The sequence below is a fragment of the Haemorhous mexicanus genome, chromosome 29 (genome assembly GCF_027477595.1).
Source record: "Haemorhous mexicanus isolate bHaeMex1 chromosome 29, bHaeMex1.pri, whole genome shotgun sequence".
Classification (NCBI taxonomy): Eukaryota; Metazoa; Chordata; class Aves; order Passeriformes; family Fringillidae; genus Haemorhous; species Haemorhous mexicanus.
The window spans coordinates 5,197,116-5,215,918 of NC_082369.1; the positions used below are offsets into that span (position 1 = coordinate 5,197,116).

Here is an 18,803-nt window from a genome sequence, read left to right on the forward strand (position 1 = left end):
TGAATTCCTGCCTTAAGGAAAAGATTCTCCCTTGGGGTTCTGAGGCTCCATTAGCAAAGGGTTGTTAATTATGGGGCTGCTCCTGGGAAATTGGGGAGAAGGAGATTCCAGCCAGGCCTGAGCTCCCTGAAGCAGGAGGGAAGGAAATAAAGGTGAATTCCTGGGGGCTTCAGGCTTCCCAGGAAAAAAGGGATGAATTCCTTGGGAATACTTTAGGTTTCCCTGGATTTTTAATCCTGAATGGATTGAAGTGGGATGGAGCAGCTCCAAAGGGTCGGTGCATGCTGTTGGTGGGACATGGAGTGGCTTAAAATCCATTCCTGAGCAGAGCCCAGGAGTTTTTAAGGAGTTTTTAGGAAGTTTTCAGGGAGTTTTTCCCACCCTGCGATAGCTCCTGGTCCCACGCCACAGAAATCTTGAGGTCTGAAAGGAGGTGAAGGGAGGAAAAAAAAGGAAAAAAAAAAAAAAGGAATAAAAACTTGCTGCAGTCAGGGAAAAAATTTCAATGGCTCATTGAGGCGCTGCTGCTGCTGCTGCAGGAAGTGTGAAGGGAAAATGGAGCCGGCTTTGTTCTTGCCCAGACAAGGAGCGAGCGCCGCGGCCCCAACAGCCGCGCTCTGTTCCCAAAACCCATGAGGTCATCCCGAAAAGCAGGAACCGGCTCTGGGATAGCGATCCCGGCTCCCCCGCCGGGCTCCCCCCGCTTTTCCTGGCTCCGGGCTCGCTCCGAGGAGGTGGCGGTGGCTCCTGGCCCCGCTCCAGCCGGGAGGAACTGCTGCATCCCTAAATCCCAAAACCCTGGGGCTGCTCCACCCCTAAATCCCAAAACACGGAGGGTTTGGAGACCCTGGGGCTGCTCCACCCCTAAATCCCAAAACACGGAGGGTTTGGAGACCCTGGGGCTGCTCCATCCCTGAATCCCAAAACCCGGAGGGTTTGGAGACCTTTGAGCTTCTCCATCCCTAAATCCCAAAACCCAGAGGGTTTGGAGACCCTGGGGCTGCTCCATCCCTAAATCCCAAAACACGGAGGGTTTGGAGACCCTGGGGCTGCTCCACCCCTAAATCCCAAAACCCCCCGGAGGGTTTGGAGACCCTGGGGCTGCTCCACCCCTAAATCCCAAAACACGGAGGGTTTGGAGACCCTGGGGCTGTTCCATCCCTGAATCCTAAACCACGGAGCTGCTGCATCCCCAAATCCCAAAACCCTGGGGCTGCTCCACCCCTAAATCCCAAAACACGGAGGGTTTGGAGACCCTGGGGCTGCTCCACCCCTAAATCCCAAAACCCGGAGGGTTTGGAGACCCTGGGGCTGCTGCATCCCTAAATCCCAAAACCCTTGGGCTGCTCCACCCCTAAATCCCAAAACCCAGAGGGTTTGGAGACCCTGGGGCTGCTCCACCCCTAAATCCCAAAACACGGAGGGTTTGGAAACCCTGGGGCTGCTCCATCCCTAAATCCTAAAACACAGAGCTGCTTCATCCCCGAATCCCAAAACCCTGGGGCTGCTCCACCCCTAAATCCCAAAACCCGGAGGGTTTGGAGCCCCTGGGGCTGCTCCATCCCTAAATCCCAAAACACAAAGGGTTTGGAGACCCTGGGGCTGCTCCACCCCTAAATCCCAAAACACGGAGGGTTTGGAGACCCTGGGGCTACTCCATCCCTGAATCCCAAAACCCGGAGGGTTTGGAGACCTTTGAGCTTCTCCATCCCTAAATCCCAAAACCCAGAGGGTTTGGAAACCCTGGGGCTGCTCCATCCCTAAATCCCAAAACACGGAGGGTTTGGAGCCCCTGGGGCTGCTCCATCCCTGAATCCTAAACCACGGAGCTGCTGCATCCCCAAATCCCAAAACCCTGGGGCTGCTCCATCCCTAAATCCCAAAACACGGAGGGTTTGGAGACCCTGGGGCTGCTCCACCCCTAAATCCCAAAACACAAAGGGTTTGGAGACCCCGGGGCTGCTCCATCCCTAAATCCCAAAACCCGGAGGGTTTGGAGACCCTTGAGCTTCTCCATCCCTAAATCCCAAAACCCGGAGGGTTTGGAGACCCTGGGGCTGCTCCACCCCTAAATCCCAATCCTGGTGGCTTTGGGGTTTTTTGTAGCTCTGTGGAATGAATGTGAGGCTGCTCTTTAATTAATTAAAAGCGTGATTTAATTAAGGCTGAGTTCCAGGGGTGCATCCTCCATCCCCAGCACGGAGCAAATCCCAAATCCCGCCGGGAAAAGGAGGATGCACCAATCCCACATTTTTTGGGGTGGGGAGGGGGGAAGGGAGACAAAAGCAGCAAAACTTCGGTCCTGTAAGGGTAAATGTGGCCATGAGGGGTTAATAAGGTCCTGGAATGGTAGAGAGGGTCCTGAGAGGTAAATGGGATCCTAGAAGGGTGAATATGGCCCTGAGGGGTTTATAGGGTCCTGGAAGGTAAAAGCAGTACTGAGAGGTAAATGGGGTCCTGGAAGGGTAAATGTGAGGGTTTTATAGGGTCCTGGAAGAGTAAATGCAACCGTGAGGGGTTTATAGGGTCTTGGAAGGGTAAACGCGGTCCTGAAAGGCAAACGGGGTCCTGGAAGGGTAAATGCGACTCTGAGAGGTAAACGGGGTCCTGGAAGGGTAAATGAGACCCTGAAAGGTAAATGGGATCCTGGAAGGATAAATGCAACCGTGAGGGGTTTATAGGGTCCTGGAAGGGTAGAGAGAGTCCTGAGAGGTTTATGGGGTCCTGGAAGAGTAAATGCGGCCCTGAGAGGTAAATGGGGTCCTGAAAGGGTAAATGCGACTGTGAGGGGTTTATAGGGTCCTGGAAGGGTAAATGCGGTCCTGAGAGGTTTATGGGGTCCTGGATGGGTGGATATGGCCCTGAGGGGTTTATAGGGTCCTGGAAGGGTAAATGCGGTCCTGAGAGGTTTATGGGGTCCTGGATGGGTGAATATGGCCCTGAGGGGTTTATAGGGTCCTGGAAGGGTAAATGCGACTCTGAGAGATAAATGGGGTCCTGGATGGGTGGATATGGCCCTGAGGGGTTTATAGGGTCCTGGAAGGGTAAATGCGGTCCTGAGAGGTTTATGGGGTCCTGGAAGGGTAAATGCGGTCCTGAGGGGTTTATAGGGTCCTGGATGGGTGAATATGGCCCTGAGGGGTTTATAGGGTCCTGGAAGGGTAAATGCCACTCAGCCGCCGGGTGTTCGAGGAGTGGCAGCTCGCAGCTATGAGAGGAATGGCAGGAATTCCCGGCGCAGCGCGGGATCAGCGCATATTTCCGCGCTGCCGTCACCGTGCCGCGGCGGGCAGGTGGCACCGTGGGCTGGAGCTGCCCGGGAGCCGTGCCAGGGCCGATTCCCGGCGTGGCCGTCAGGCCGGGACAGGCCCGGCTTCCCGGCCGGTTTCACCCTCGTGACCGCGATCCCGGGGCCGCGTTTCGGTTGGGAAAGGCAGGGAAAGGTTTGGCTGAGCCGAGGGAAAAGGCGGGGATGGGGATGGGGGATCCGCGCCTCCTCCGTCCCGCCGGGAATAAATCAATGAATAAATCGATAAATCAATGGATAAAGGGCAGAGGCTGCTCGGAGCCAGCGAGCTCGGTGATGGGAGAGGAGGAGGCGTCTCCTCCAGCACGGAGCCGCTGCTGAGTCACGGCTCGGCAGAGCCAGCGCTGCTGTCACCGCTCTGTCACCGCTCTGTCACCGCTCTGTCACCCGCCGCTGCTGCGCGCGGCTGACTCAGGAGCTGCGCGGGTTTGCGCTGCTTTTTCCCAGGAAAACAGCCCAAATCGGGACTTTCTCAGCCTGCCGGGCACACAGAGGGAGAGCTCGGGAACAAAGCGGCGCCGTGGGACGCGGCGGGGCCGCTCCGGCCGTCACTCGGTGCTGCCGTGACGCGACAGCGGGAGGGTGGCACAGCCTCGGCTCCCCGCCGTGCCACCGCAGCATTTGGGGGAATGTGAGCACAAAACGTGGGGTTTGTGACGGTGTGAGCATGGAAGTGTAAGGATGGAACCCAGGAGAGATTTGGGGCTGTTCCTGAGTCAGACCGTGGTTCTGAGCGTTCTGCTTTTAGTGCAGAATATCCAAACCGGTTTAAAACACCAAGTCCTGACCATTCCAGGCTTTATCCTGACTTCAGTGCTTTCCCTAAACCAGGCAGGAGTGCTCCCGGGGGGTTTGTGCCCCAGCCAGACCCTCCTGAGATGTGTTTGCATCATTCCAAACCTCTCACCTGCACTCCGGGATCCCGGATTTCCCAACCTCCCTCCCAGCTGTGTCCTTGCCCTCGGGTCACCCTGGATGATCCCTCCCTGCCCGTGCTCTTGTGTTTGTATCGATTTCCCGTGGTTCTGGTGCTGCTGGGAAATCTTTCTGTCAGATTTCCCTGGGCTGGGATCTGCCGGATCCGGGAGGAGCAGGGAGAGCAGCCCGGAGAGCTGCGGGGCGCGGTGACTCCATCCCTGCTGGAAGAGCTCCCGGGCCCAGCGTGAGGAACAGCGCCACCAGAGCCATTCCCGAAAATCGCCTTGTCCCAAACGCTGCTGCCGGGACCAGCCGGGAAGGGCTGCTGCAGAATTCAGGGAGATTTGTTTGTGCTGAGGAGGGCTGGGGTGACTCAGCCAGAGGAGAGCGGGGCCTGGTGCTGAGTCACGGAGCAGAGCCAGGCAAGGAAGAGTCAGCGCTGGCCCGGCTCCAGCAGCAGCAGGAGGTGGGACCAGGCCAAACTCCAGAGGTTTGCCCCCCCTGGCAGAAGGAATTCTGGCTCTGTGGGGGTCATTTCTTCACTTTTGGAGGGTGTGCAGGAGACCTGGGTGTCCCCGCTGTCCTGTGCTTCCTGCCCAGGCCTGGCTGCAGACGTCACATCCCAGTCCTTTCCCAAACACTGATTTCCTTCAAAAATGGGCAGAGGGACGATGGAGCTGGATCCAAAACCAGGGCACTGCTGGATCCACATCTGGACACTGCTGGATCCAAAATCAGGGCAGTGCTGGATCCAAATCCAGGGCAGTGCTGGATCCAAATCCAGGCCACTGCTGGATCCAGCAGTGGATCCAAATCCAGGGCACTGCTGGATCCAAACCAGGACAGTGCTGTGGATCCAGCAGTGCTCAGATGTGGATCCAGCAGTGCCCAGGCTGTTTATCCAGCAGTGCCCTGCCTGTGGATCCAGCAGTGCCCAGGCTGTGGATGCAGCAGTGCCCTGCTTTGGATCCAGCAGTGCCCTGGCTGTGGATGCAGCAGTGCCAGGCTGTGGATCCAGCACTGCCCAGGCTGTGGATCCAGCACTGCCCAGGCTGTGGATCCAGCAGTGCCCAGATGTGGATCCAGCAGTGCCCAGATGTGGATCCAGCAGTGCCCTGCCTGTGGATCCAGCAGTGCCCAGGCTGTGGATCCAGCAGTGCCCAGATGTGGATCCAGCAGTGCCCTGGCTGTGGATCCAGCAGTGCCCAGGCTGTGGATCCAGCAGTGCCCAGGCTGTGGATCCAGCAGTGCCCAGGCTGTGGATCCAGCAGTGCCCTGGCTGTGGATCCAGCAGTGCCCAGGCTGTGGATCCAGCAGTGCCCTGGCTGTGGATCCAGCAGTGCCCTGCTTTGGATCCAGCAGTGCCCAGATGTGGATCCAGCAGTGCCAGGCTGTGGATCCAGCAGTGCCCTGGTTTGGATCCAGCAGTGCCAGGCTGTGGATCCAGCAGTGCCCTGGCTGTGGATCCAGCAGTGCCCTGCCTGTGGATCCAGCAGTGCCCAGATGTGGATCCAGCAGTGCCCAGATGTGGATCCTCAGGGTGCTTCAGGGACAGGGATGGGGGCGGGGACAGCTCCCAGAAGTTCTCTGAACTCTCCCTGGGCTGATTCATCAGCCTCACTCCGTAAACAGGAAGCTGAGAAAGTACAGGCAGGTGATCCTGTGCTGCTGCAAACACTTGGAAACACAAATTCCTTGCATTTTTTTCCCCCCAGCTGCCTGCTAACTCTTGTCCAGGTGAACAGCGTTGTTCTGGCAGTGTCTGCAGCAGGAAGGGCTCCCGAGGTCATGGCACGGGGTTAGGAGGAGCTGGACTCTGCCACGGAGCTTTTCCCTGCTCCTATTCCCCTGCAGAACCTGGGAGGGATGCAGATCCCCCTGAGGGACAGCACCGACTGCTGCTTCTCTCTGCTCTTGGGAGGGGAAAAAGGCCCTGCTGGGACGAGGGAAACTGGGATTCACTGGGATGCTGGGGAGCTGCAGCCGCGCTGTTTTGGAGCGCCTCAAACCGGAGCAGGAGCTCCTTCCCCGGGGAACAGCCTCCTTCCTCCTCCCGTTTTCCACAGAACCGGACCTGATTTCACCCTGGCAGCTTCCCCGTGCTGGCTTGACTTCACTTCCAGGACGGGAGAGGCGGAGATTCCCAAACAGCCCCGCTGATTCAGGGAATCCTCCCTCCCTCCCTCCCGCGGGGAGCCGGGAACGCGGGGCTGCAGCCCCGCTCGTTTCCCCCCCCTCTTCCCGCACCATTCCCGAGTGCTGCTCAGGGATTGAGGAGCTGAGAACGCGCCGGGATGCGGCTGCCAAGCAAAATAATCCCTGAGAGTGCCCTTGTGGTCTGGAATAAACTCCCCAAATGTCTAAACATAGGCGAGACAGCGAGGATTTGGGATGGGACGGGCGCTCCCACCCCGGTCCCGCCGGGAACGCTCGGCTTTGAAGCCTCCAGGCCCGGGGAGAAGGTTGGAGGAGCCTCTAATTAAGGCATGGAAGGGCTCAGTGGGCGGCTGGCGGGGCCGGGAGCGCCGGCGGGATCCGAGGCCGTGTTTGCTTTGGCTCCTTCCCCTCCTGGAATCGTCTCCGGCTCCGCTGGGGGGTGGGAGCTGCCCCCGTGCCCTGGGAAGGAGCGGTCAGGGGCTGAGTCAGCGGCGGGAGGTGGCGGCTGTGACACCTCCACAGGGGTGGCACAAAGGGAACGGGCTGGGGGCGGTGTCTGGCCGAGGGATTCGGTGTGGCCGGAGCTGCCCCCCGGACAGGGGGAATTGTTTGGGTCTCGTGGAAAAAAATCCATCAGTTCCTGCTGTGAAAGCAAGGGGAATGGGGTTCAGGCACTGTCAGGGAGTTGTGGGGGTGCAGGGACACGGCCCCATGGGCAGGTGGGACATAAATCCCATGGGCAGGTGGGACATAAATCCTATAGGAAGGATGGACATGAATCCTGTAGGAAGGTTGGACACAAATCCCATGGGAAGGTTGGACACAAATCCCATGGGAAGGTTGGACACCAATCCCATGGGAAGGTTGGACACCAATCCCATGGGAAGGTTGGACATGAATCCCATGGGCAGGTTGGACATGAATCCCATGGGAAGGTTGGACATGAATCCCATGGGCAGGTGGGACACAAATCCCATAGGAAGGTTGGACACCAATCCCATGGGAAGGTTGGACACCAATCCCATGGGAAGGTTGGACACAAATCCCATGGGCAGGTGGGACACAAATCCCATAGGAAGGTTGGACACAAATCCCATGGGCAGGTGGGACACAAATCCCATGGGCAGGTGGGACACAAATCCCATAGGAAGGTTGGACACCAATCCCATGGGCAGGTGGGACACAAATCCCATGGGAAGGTTGGACACAAATCCCATGGGCAGGTTGGACACAAGTCCCATGGGCAGGTGGGACACAAATCCCATGGGAAGGTTGGACACAAATCCCATGGGCAGGTTGGACACAAATCCCAATTTGGGAAGTTCAGATATGGTCCCATGGACACAACCCCACCTGCAGGTGTCACCTGCCCAGGTGCCAGGGACACCAAAGCCACCAGGGCTGCCCAGAGGGGTCCAGGAGCCCCCCAGAGCCCCCCTTGGTGCCCAGCCCGGGGCTGTGCTGGGGCAGAGCTCCCCTCTGCAGAACCAGGCGGATTTTTCCGCTCTCCTCAGCAGAGCTTTTCACAGAACTCTCTGGAAAGGGGATCCTGAGGGCTCCTTCAGGGAAAGGAGAACTTGAACCAACCTCAGGAAGCATCAGTGGGGCCACCAGAGTTCCCTGTGCTCGTGGGGTCAGTCCCGAGGTGGACGTGGCTGTGGGGTGAACTTTAACTCCATGATCCTGGGATGGAGCAGGCAGCTCCTCACCCTGCTCCAGCCCCTCCGTGTCCGTGCTCTCCGCAGGATTCTGCTGTGCTGGGGCCCGGAGCCGATGGCAGAGAATGTCCACGACTAACAACATAGCTCAGGCTCGGAAGCTCGTGGAGCAGCTCCGCATCGAGGCCGGGATCGAGAGGATCAAGGTGAGGAGGGGAGCGGGAATGTGCTCTTTGTCTTTGCTGACAGAGTGACAAAAGTCTCCTTCAAAAGGAAAGAAGCTGAAAGTTTCTCTCCTTAATGAGGTGAAAAAGGCATCTCGGGGGGACTTGGGGGACCTCACCTCATTAAGGAGAGCTGATTGGACAGCAGGTAAAAAGTCTCGATTGGGCAATTTACTCCAAAAAGAAGAGAACAAAGAAACAAATGGCTTTTTTTGAAGAGGGCTTCTTGCACTTAGATGAGTTTTTCTCTCTAAAGAATTTGTTATTTTGCCTTTGATTAAAACCTTTTTGTTTCCAACACTGCCACAAAGCCAGCTTGCTGATTTTATACCTTCTAAGGTAGCTGAGCTATCTTGGGTGTGAAATAAATCTATAAAAGGTTATGAGACCTGGCTCAAAAAGACTCCAAATTCAGGTGGGAGTGGGAAGAGATCCTGGGTTTCCCCCAGCAGGATCTCCCCAGCATCCCAGGATTCCAGAGAGGGTCTCTCCATCAGGATTTGGTGACAAGGACAAATGGGTTCGGATGGAAAAAGAGGAATTTTAGGGTTGGTGGACAGAAGGAATTCTCTCCCTGGCACAAAACAGCTCTGGCTGCTCCTGGATCCCTGGAAGTGCCCGAGGCCAGGCTGGATGAGGCTTGGAAGAAAAGAGGAACCTCCAGATGTGGCTCCACCTCTGCCCTGTGTCATTAAGGAAATTGAAATTCAAAAATGGCATCGGGAAATCTCCTGAGCCTCCAGCAGCTCCCTGGGGATTTGGAGCCTCCTCTGATCCCTCCAAGCTCTCCCTTCCCAAAAAACAGCTTGGAACTAAACCAAGCAGTGCCTCAAACAATGGATCCTAAAGTTTTCCAAACCTTAACCAGAGGCTGCACTCAGGGAATCTTCTCCTCCACTTTTCCATCCCAAATCCCTGAAAAACACAGCTGCAATAATATCCCTTTTAAATCCTTAAATCCCCAAAAATCCTGCAAGCACTGGTGACTCTGAGCTGGGAATATTCCCACAAATTCCTGCTTTCTTCCCCAATATCCAGGTCTTTAAAGCATCCTCAGATTTTGGGATTTTCATCTTAAATCCCTGAAAAACATGGATACAATATTCCATTTAAATTTCCCAGCTGGGGCATTTCCCCACACTCCTCAGTGTAAACTCTGATTTTCCACCTCCAAAATTCCCATTTTTCTCCTCATCTCCCCAAAATTTCTGATGGGAAAAGCTGGATGTGAAACCCCCAAAATCCTGGGAGTGCTGGTGACTTTGAGGTGGGATTATCCCCCCAAAATTCCTGCTTCTTTTTTATCCCCAAACTCCAGGTCTCCAAAGCATCCTCGGAGCTGATGAATTACTGCGAGCAGCACGCTCGGAATGATCCTCTCCTGGTGGGAGTTCCTGCTTCTGAGAATCCCTTTAAGGACAAAAAGCCCTGTATCATCCTATAGCTGTGGATCCTTCTGGAAGGAAATCCCCATCCAGCCTCTGGATCCAGGCTCCTCCACACCTCCACCTGCACCCAGGGGTAAAAACTCAACGCTGGCTTCAAACAGAACTTAAAAATTCCCAAGAAAAAACAAAACAAAACAAAAAATCCAAGAAAAACAAAACAAAAAACCCACCCAAAAAAACATCCTGAAAAGAGAAATTTGGAAGCAGGGGTTTTTAGGGAAGGGGTGGCTGCTTCCTAGGAAGGAAATTGGGATTAAGAATTGGAATCAGGATTTTAACATTTATCCAGGGTTGAAGGAGGAAAGGAAGGGCTGGGGGGGGGATTTTTTTATTGGGATATTTGGATTTGGGAAAGGGGTGGTGGAGGAGGAGGTGGGGGGGTCATTCCCAGTGGGTTGTGAGAGCTGGGCCTGGATCCAACCAGAGCCCAACCAGCAGGAATTTCCTCTGGAGAAGGGGTGAGGTGGGAACCATTTTGTAAAAAATCAGTACAAAAACAAAAAAAACCCCAAAATCCTCAAATCCAGCTGGAAGAATCCCTGTTGGGAATGGCCAAAGGGAGGCTGAGGAGGCTTTTCCCTGCATCCCATGGCTCTGCTGGAATCCAGGGATGGCCCTGCAGGGGAATTCCCAGCTGGGAGAGATCCCAGGAGGAATTTTAGGGAGCCCCAGGGATGGGGGAGGTCGGGATCTTTGGGGGGGTCTCTGTGCTGTCCCCAAATTCAGGGAGGGAGGGAAGGGAAGGAGCTTCCTGGTGCATCCAGAATCTTGGAAAAACCGACTTTTGGGGGGAGTTTCAACCCAAATCAGCAAATTCTCAGCGTTTCCCATCTCCCTTTTCCACACTGGAATTCTTCCCACTAAATCCAGGCCCTGGGAAATGTCCAGGGAAGTTTAGGGCAGATGGGGAAGGGGAGTGGAAGGACCAGTTCTGTTCCCATCCCTTGGGAATCTGGGACTGGGATTGAACTGGGAGAGCTTGGATCTCACTGGGATGACCTGGCATGGAGGGAGAGCAGGGAAAGGGGAACAGGAAAAGGGGGAGCAGGGAAAGGGGAGAAGGAAAAGGGGAGAAGGAAAAGGGGAGAAGGAAAAGGGGGAGGAGGGAAAGGGGGAGGAGGGAAAGGGGAGCAGGAAAGGGGAACAGGAAAAGGGGAGCAGGGAAAGGGGGAACAGGAAAAGGGGAGCAGGAAAAGGGGGAGCAGGGAAAGGGGGAGAAGGGAAAGGGGGAGAAGGGAAAGGGGAACAGGAAAGGGGGAGCTGGAAAAAGGGGAACAGGAAAAGGGGGAACAGGAAAAGGGGAACAGGGAAAGGGGAGCTGGAAAAGGGGGAACAGGAAAGGGGGAACAGGAGATGCTTCCATGGAGGCCTTGGGTGCTCTGGAGAGCTCCAGGAATTCCATGGAGTGGCCACTGGATCTGTGGGGAAGGGACAGATCCCAGGATTTGGGTGCAGTGTCCAAGCCCAATCCGTGTCCCCAGGGCCCATCCTGGGGCTCAGCAGCTCCTGGGAGACATTCCCAGAATCCATGAGGCTGGAAAAGATTTCCCAAAGCCATTCCTGGTTATCCTGAGCACGGGTTTTTGGGAAGAGAAGGGATAAAAACAACCCAGCCACAGCTGATGTGAAATCCTGGGAGTTTCCCCATTCCCCCACAAAGCTTTGGATTGGGTTGGGAATGCCAGGGATCCCATCACGGGACAGGGAGCAATTCCCATGGGAAAGGAATTTGCAATTCCCTGGATCCCCGCTGAATCCCCGCGGCCCAAACTGGTGCTGCTGGGCACCGGGAGCTGCTCCAGCCCTTTTCCAGAGGCGGATGGAATTCCCAGGGGGGCCGGGCCGGGCAGAGCCGCTCCGTGTCCCCTCCTCGGCTGCAGGAATGTCGCCGTTCCTTGTTTTCAGTCCGCCGTCATTTGCCTTTGCAACAAAGCCGGGGAAATGCCACGTTTTTAACCCTAAAGCTGTGCGGCTTTTCCTGGGAATGCTCCCCGCTGTGTCCCGGAATTCCAGGGCTCGGGAATGTCCCCCCATCCCTTTGTGGGGGGGAGCAGAGCTGGGAAAACGGGATCATTTCCCAGTCATTTCCCGCCCTGTCCCTCAGCCCCAGCAAAGCCTTTTCTGGAGGGTTTGATCCCAAATCCCAAATCCCAAATCCCATCCCGCTCCAAGCTCCGCCCTCCGGGAATCACGCGGCCACTCCCGAGTCCAGCCCGGGATTCCTTCTCCAGGAGGGAATTCCCTCTTGTCCTTAATCTCTCGGACAGTTCCAGCCTTATTTTTCTACTCCAGATCTGATTCTTCCTCTGTGTTCGAGACCAGAGCTTGGTGCTATCCTTGGAGCCGGGGCTGGAGCCGGGAATTCTTCCTCCTCCTCCTTCTCCTCCTCCTCCTCAGGGGCTCCAACCCCCCCATTCTCCCGCGGGAGAATCCCGTGGGATGGGAATCCCAAGGGATGCTGGGTCAGACTTTGGGGTCTGGGTGCTTTGGGGTCGCTCTGCCGCCCCCATGCCGGGGTCCTGCCCGAGCCAAAGCCACGCTGGAGCCGGGAGAAGGGAAAAGGAGCCAGGAAAAGGGATGGGAGATGGGAAAAGGAGTCAGGAAGAGGGGCAAGGAGCAGGGAAAAGGGGTTGGGAAAAGGGAAAAGGAGTCAGGAAAAGGGGCAAGGAGCAGGGGGGAAAAGGGACAAGGAGCAGGGAAAGGGGTTGGGGAAAGGGAAAATGGATGGGAGATGGAAAAAGGGATGGGAGAAGGGAAAAGGGATGGGAGAAGGGAAAAGGAGCTGGGAAAAGGGTCAGGGAGAAGGGAAGAGGATCCAGGAAAAGGGGCAGGGAGCCAGGAGAAAGGGAGAAAGGCCATGGAGCATCTCCCATGGGATCCCTGAATGCCGAGGGTCCCCCCAGGAGCTGGGGGTGGGAGCTGCTGGCAGGTGCTGGTGTCTCCATGGGTGACTCGTTTTTGTTGGGAAAAAAATTCCTTCATTTTGCTTTCTCTTTTTTTTTTTTTTTTTTCCCCACCTTTTTTCCCCCCCCTTTTTTTTTTCCTTCTTTTTTTTTCCCGGAATTTTCTCCTTGTCCAAGTAAATCTGTGCTCATGCCGTGGGTGTTTTTTTTGTATGGCAGAAATAGAAGTGCAGATTCCCAGTAGTTGCTTGTACTTTGTTTAGTGCATTTGCCAAATCAATTTATTTAAAAAAAAAATTAAAAAGAAGAAAAAAAAAAAAAGGAAAAAGGAGGAAAAAACCCACAAAAAAAAAAAAAAAAAGGGGGGGGGGAAAGGAGGGAAAAAAAAGACTTTTCAGAACTTTTAAGTGCTGGAAGGGGGAGCAGGAGGAGCTGGAGCCCAGCTCCACAAAAGCCTTTTTTTTGGGATTTAACCACATGCCCAGATCTGTCCGGCCTTTCTTTATGGGATGTGGTGAAGCCAGTGCCAAAAATAGAAATCTGGGAATAAAAGGGCCAGGGAAGCATTGCTCCTATTCCAGTTTTCCTCCCTTTGCCTCGCCCTCCCCTCCCTGTCTCGGGGGATGGAGCCGGGACACCCCGGAGCCTCTGCATCTCCCAAATGCCCCTTTTTATTTTTCCCCCCTAAAATCCTTAAAAATCCACCTTTATTTAACAAAATCCCAATAATTCGTTGACTCCCAGCCCACGTGGGATCCTTGGCTCTCCTCGTTTTCTCCTTTTCTCTGGTCTATCATTCAAACGATCATTAATTATTCTTGTTTGCCAAACTCTGATCTCGTTGCCAAACGCCAATCCAGTTTTTTTCCGGACTGTCCTTAGGAAGTGGTCGGTGTCTGTGCCGTAGGCTCCTCATCCGTCTGCAATTCCCGGATTTTTTTTTGGTTTTTTTTTTTGGGTTGGTTTCGTTGATTTTGCCCTTTCTCGTGTGCCATAGCCCCCGAGCCCTCCTCGCACCGTGTTTAATATTTCGTGGAATCGTTGTTCCCAAGTGAATGGATAACACAATAAAAAAGGCTCACTTTGCATTTTGCCGATTTCCTCTGCCCGCCTGTGCTGCGCTCAGGGCATCGGGAATTCCGGATCCTCCCTCGGGAATCCCTCTGCTCCCGGGGATTCCCCTTTCCCACCCCCTGGATGCTCAGGAGGGATCGGGAATGCCGATTCCCAGGAATTGCAGCCCCTCGAGGATCTCAGAAATCCCCCCTTGGGAATCCCTCAGCTCTCAGGGATTCCCTTTTCCCACCCCTGTTCTCCCTCCACGGGAGCTCTTGGGAATCTCCTTTTTCCCAGGAATCTTCTTCCCGGGAATCTCCGGATCCATCCCATCCCACGGGGAAAACCAAACCCAGCTCTGCATTCCTTCTTTTTTTTGTTTGTTTTTCCGGGAAAAGCGAACCCATCCCATCTTCCCGCTGGAAAATCAGCGGGATCCAGGCCGGGAGCGAGTCCCTGGAATGCGCCGCTCCCGCTGCAGCCGCGGGCCGGGAATTGTTGGGATTTTTCAGCGTCTGCTCCTCTGGGAAGGGCGGGATGGACAGGGGGACAAACCGTGGGATGGCAGCAGGTCCCGTGTCACTGTCCCCCAGCCAGGTCCCTGCCACGGAATCCCAAACTCCCCCCAATTCCCTTCTAAACCCCGGGACACCGGGAGCGGCTCCTCCGCCGGGAATTGGCTGCCAAGCGCCGGAGGTGGCAGCGGGTGGCGGTGCCAGCGCCAAAGCGACACCGGCCGGGTGGCACCGGGCTGGGAGCGGCTAAAAATAACCCTCCCTCCTCCACCGGGCTATTTTTAGCCTGGCTGCCGCTTTAATTAACTCCCTGCCGCCCTAATTAACTCCTTAGCCTCAGAGCCGCGGCCACCGGGGCGGCAGCGGGTGGCCCAGGGACAGCCGCGGGTCCCCCCGGTGCCACCGGGGCGGGGACAGAGCGGGGTCCCCCCTCGGGGACTCCTCTGACCGCGGGGACTCCGTGGAGGATCCCACCACGTCCCCACGCGGGTGACACGGGGACACCCGTGACGCAATGGGGCCACCACGGTGACATCGCGGACGAACTTCCCGCTGCGGGCGTCACCGGCGGGGGAGGGGAGGCAGCTCCGTGCCTCAGTTTCCCCCAGTTTCCAAAGGCTGGGGATGTCGGGATGGGCCGAGCTGCTTGGGGGGGTTGGGGTGGGCGGTGCCCCCCCGGTTTCTTGTCCCCGGTGTCGGTGCCAGGGTGGAGACGGAGCCCGGGGCCAGGAGCCGCCGGAGCCACCGGAGCCACCCAGGCCAGACTCATAAATCAGCGGCTCCGGCGCGGCTCCGGCCCTGCCCTGTCTGGCTGCGGCCGCCCCAGAGCCAGGAAGGGGCTCGGTGCCCCTCCCCGAGCCCAAACCCCCCCGTGTCACCCCCCCGGGACCTCCCACCCCCCTCGCGGTGACACGGCAGCTGCGGTGTCACCCCCGCGGGCACATTCGGGGTGGCGTCTGCGACCCCCCGTGTCACCGCCACCCCCCAAAAACCCTCCCCCCGTGTCAGCTTTGGGGGGCGGGGGCTAACACCCATCCTGCCCCCCCCAGGGCTGGCTGCGACCTCCTAATTAATTATTAATTACCTAATTATCGCCCAGGGTTTAATTACCCGCGCTGTCGATGCGGGTGGTCGCGGTGGTGGCGGCTGGGTGAGCTCCGGGGGGGGCTGCGCTCGGGGCTGCTCCGGGGGTGTCCTGAGGATTTTGGGGGGGGGTCTGGGGGGGGCTCTCACCCCTCCCACCCCCGTGACACAGCCGCGGCCTGACACACCGGTCACACGAGTGGCACAGCCGCGGTGACAGCGGCGACAGGAATGGCCTCGTGACCCCTCTGCCTCGTCAGTGAAACGAGTTCGGGCGGCCTCAGCCGCCCTCGGGCCCTTTCCCTTTGGGATTTTCCCGGGGGGATCCCAGCGAACAGCGAGACCCCATCGTCCCCCCCACCCCGAGCTAAGACCCCCCACCCGGGGGACCTCGGGGGGGTCGGAGTTTGGGCCACCCAGAGGGTGTTGTCACCACCTTGTCCCCGCCAGGACACGGCGGGGTGGCGCTGCGGTCGCTCGGTGCCTCAGTTTCCCCCGCAATCCAAACCCCAAAGGAGGGCACAGGGCACGTCCCCAAGCCACGCGACACTGCGGGATGGCCACCCTGTCCCCAGCCGGGGCTGGCCGGTCGCTGTGTCCCTGCCCAGCCGGACGCCGTGTCCCAGGCGGGCAGGATCCGCCTGGCTCCCTGCCGGGGCTGGCAGCGCTCCCGGCCCGCCGGGGCCACCCCGTGTGACACCGCGCGTGTGACAGGGACAGGGCGAGCTCAGGTGAGCTCCCGCTCCGGGACGCACCGGAGCCGCTCCGCCGAACCCCCCCGTGGGTTCCGCGAAGGATCCCGGGGAGCTCCCGCTGCCCACAAACGGGGGGGACCCCGCCGGCCTCACTTTCCCCGCTGCCCTCGAGGTTCTCCTTGTCCCCAGCCCCGGCCACCCCCGCAGGACGGAGGGAATTCCCTCCGGGGTGGGGGCGTGGGGGCTCCCCGGGCTCCCCCCACCCCCGCGGGCAGCCCCGGGCCCGGTTCCCACGGGAGCCGCGGTTTCTGCGCGGGTGGGGGAAGCTCCAGCCCCAAGACCGGGGGCGGCCGTGCCTCAGTTTCGCACAGAGCTCAGGCATCCCCGAGGGTGTTTTTCTTGGAAAAACCCTTTTTCAGAGAAGGGTGGGGTGGGAATTTTCTCCTCCAGCAGCAGCAGCGAGGCCACACACGGGTGGGAACCCCCGGCCATATAAAAGGCCCCCCCAGCGTGCAGAGCCCCCAGGGGAGGTGGAGCCCACCCCAAAACCCACCCAGGAAGCGCCGATTCCGCTCCCGCTCCCTTGGGAACGGCTCCAGCAGAGCACAGGGAAGAGCAAACACCAGTAACGTCAGACATTTTATTGCAAATAAATTTAGTTCCTCTCTCGGTAGAAGAATAAACTCTGGAAAAGGTTCAGCTCAGGGTCTCCAAGTGCAAAAGCAGCACCCGGGGGGTGCAGGTCCATCTGTGCAGATGTCCATAATCCCTTGGAAAAAGCAGTTTTTGCACCAAAAAAAAAAAAAAAAAAAAAAAAATTAAAAAATCCAGCTTTCTGCAGTCCTCGCCTCCATCAGGTCCCAGCTACCAAAAATCGCGACAGTGTCCAGCTCCGGGGTCACCCCCGCGCTCCGCAGCGCCCACCCGGGGCTCCCCAGCTCCGGCCCACGCTCCAGCACAACTCCTCGGCCGGCGGCTCCGGCCAGTGTCCATCCGGCTCCGGCCAGTGTCCCCCTCCGGGCTCCAGTGTCCCCCTCCGGGCTCGCCACGGCTCCCTCCATTCCCACCGCAGCAGCCGCGCTCCCCCTTCCTCCTCTCCGGTTCAAAACAAAAATAAAATCGGTGGGTTTTGGGGCATTGTGGGATGGAACTGGCTGTTTCTCCTTCTTTTTTTGTGGGTTTTTTTTCCAGCTGTTTAGGTTTTTTTAAAGGTTTTTAATCCTTCGAGTCCAGGCCGGGAAGGGGCCGGGAAGGGCTCAGCGCTCCTGCAGACACACGAACGGCACCCACTGGTTCCTGTCGCGACTCTCGGCGCAGTAACTCGCCACCTCCGCCAGCCCCTGACTCTTCCAGGCGTCCGTGTGCGGGTTCTGGGGGAGCAGGAGCACGAGGTTAGTGCCACCAGCGCCCCGACACGTGTCCCCAAGCCGCCCCGTCACCCTCCCCGGCCCCTGGCGCGGCGCCCGGCGGAGTCACGGGGCCACCGGCGCGTCACCTCCGTGCTCACCGTGACCAGGAGGCAGTGCAGGTCGCGGGGCTCGGAGTCCGCCTCGGGCTCGCCCAGGATGGCAGCGAGACGCTGCATGCCCGACACGCGCAGGATGTGGATGTCGTTGTCGCAACAGAACGCCTGGATAAGCGTGAAGTGGATCTGCAGGGCGATGTCACCTTCGTCCTCCTCGTCGGTGGCCAGCACGCACAGCACCACGCTGTCGGGGTCCCTGCGGGGCGAGGCGGGTTAGGGGCGACCGGGACACCTCGGGATGGTGGAACCCCCCTGTGCCACCTCCCTGTCGCGCTTAGAAAGGGCGACAGACCCCCCCCCCAAATTCTGCCTGGTCACCACCCCGTAAAACGCTCCAGCCCTGCGCTAAGCGGGCCGGGATGAGCCCCGCCACGAGACCCAGACCTCTCCCCCCGACAGAGCCATATCGCGATACTCACACATTCATCAGCTTGGCCGACTCGTAGACCCCCACGGTGAGGCGGTCCTGCCGCTGCGCCGCCACCAGCACCCGCTCCACCGCCTCGCTCACCGCCTGCATCCTGTCGGGAGGAACGGCAGAGCCGGTGAGCGGCGACGGCGACAACACCGCTCCCCCCGCCGAACGCCCCGAGCCGCCCGACACTTACTTGCTGCTATCGCAAGGCACCAGCTCCTCCAGGGTCATGGTGCAATTGTAATCCGCAGGAGAAGAAGGCAAACTCCAAGAGCAATAATCCCGAGCGCGGCTACCGCGGGGATATCGCGGAGATATCGCGGCGCTATCGCGATCCCCGGTCCCGCTCCGCTCCTGCCGCCGCTCCAGCGCGATCGCTCTGAGCTCAAACCGCGCCCTGCGCCTCTTTTTATAGCCTCTCTTGAGGGGCGGGGCTTCGCGCGGCGCCCCCGCCTCGTCCATTGGCTGGTGCCGCGCGGAGCCGCCCACGAGCGGGGCGCTGATTGGGGGCCGCCGGCGCGACCCACGTGGGGGTGAAACGCGGGGGGGGGGGGAGGGAGAGCGCGGGGGAAACCCCCGCCCTGAAACTGCGCCCCCCCCCCGCGGGCACGGGCGTGGGACCGGCGGGACCGGGGGGGAACCGGGCTCGGGGTCGGTCCGAGTGACCGGGACCCGCTCCGGGGCTCGCTTCTTGCACTGGGGGCTGCACCGGGGGTCATTTCTTGCACCGGGGGCTGCACCGGGGGTCATTTCTTGCACCGGGGGCTGCACCGGGGGTCGCTCGGCGCACCGGGGAGTGATCTGTGGGACTGGGGGCTGCACCGGGGGTCGCTCCGTGCACCGGGGGTTGCACCGAGGGTCGTTCGGTGGGACAGGAGGTTGCACAGGGGGGGTCGCTC

At 58.5% G+C, this 18,803-nt stretch overlaps 2 protein-coding genes across 3 annotated transcripts in view; one reads left to right on the plus strand and one right to left on the minus strand.

Moving 5' to 3' along the window:
* Nucleotides 1–10,780, plus strand: part of GNG7 (G protein subunit gamma 7) — a 48,884-nt gene extending 38,104 nt beyond the window's left edge. Inside the window, exons 4-5 of one of the 2 annotated variants that reach the window (XM_059869947.1) lie at nt 8,128–8,246; nt 9,583–10,780. In XM_059869947.1, coding sequence (XP_059725930.1) covers nt 8,166–8,246; nt 9,583–9,708 — 207 coding nt within the window. In that variant the 5' untranslated portion in view covers nt 8,128–8,165 and the 3' untranslated portion in view covers nt 9,709–10,780. Of the gene's footprint in view, nt 1–8,101; nt 8,247–9,582 lie in introns of those variants that run through there. The other variant, XM_059869946.1, reaches the window with a different exon arrangement.
* A 5,810-nt stretch (nt 10,781–16,590) lies between these two features.
* GADD45B (growth arrest and DNA damage inducible beta) lies at nt 16,591–18,285 on the minus strand. Its single transcript, XM_059869945.1, has 4 exons — nt 18,098–18,285; nt 17,909–18,010; nt 17,472–17,685; nt 16,591–17,334 (listed from the first exon to the last, which is right to left on the minus strand). The coding sequence occupies exons 1-4, from the start codon at nt 18,133–18,135 to the stop codon at nt 17,221–17,223; spliced, it is 468 nt and encodes a 155-aa protein (XP_059725928.1). The 5' UTR covers nt 18,136–18,285; the 3' UTR covers nt 16,591–17,220.
* Nucleotides 18,286–18,803: the final 518 nt, after the last annotated feature.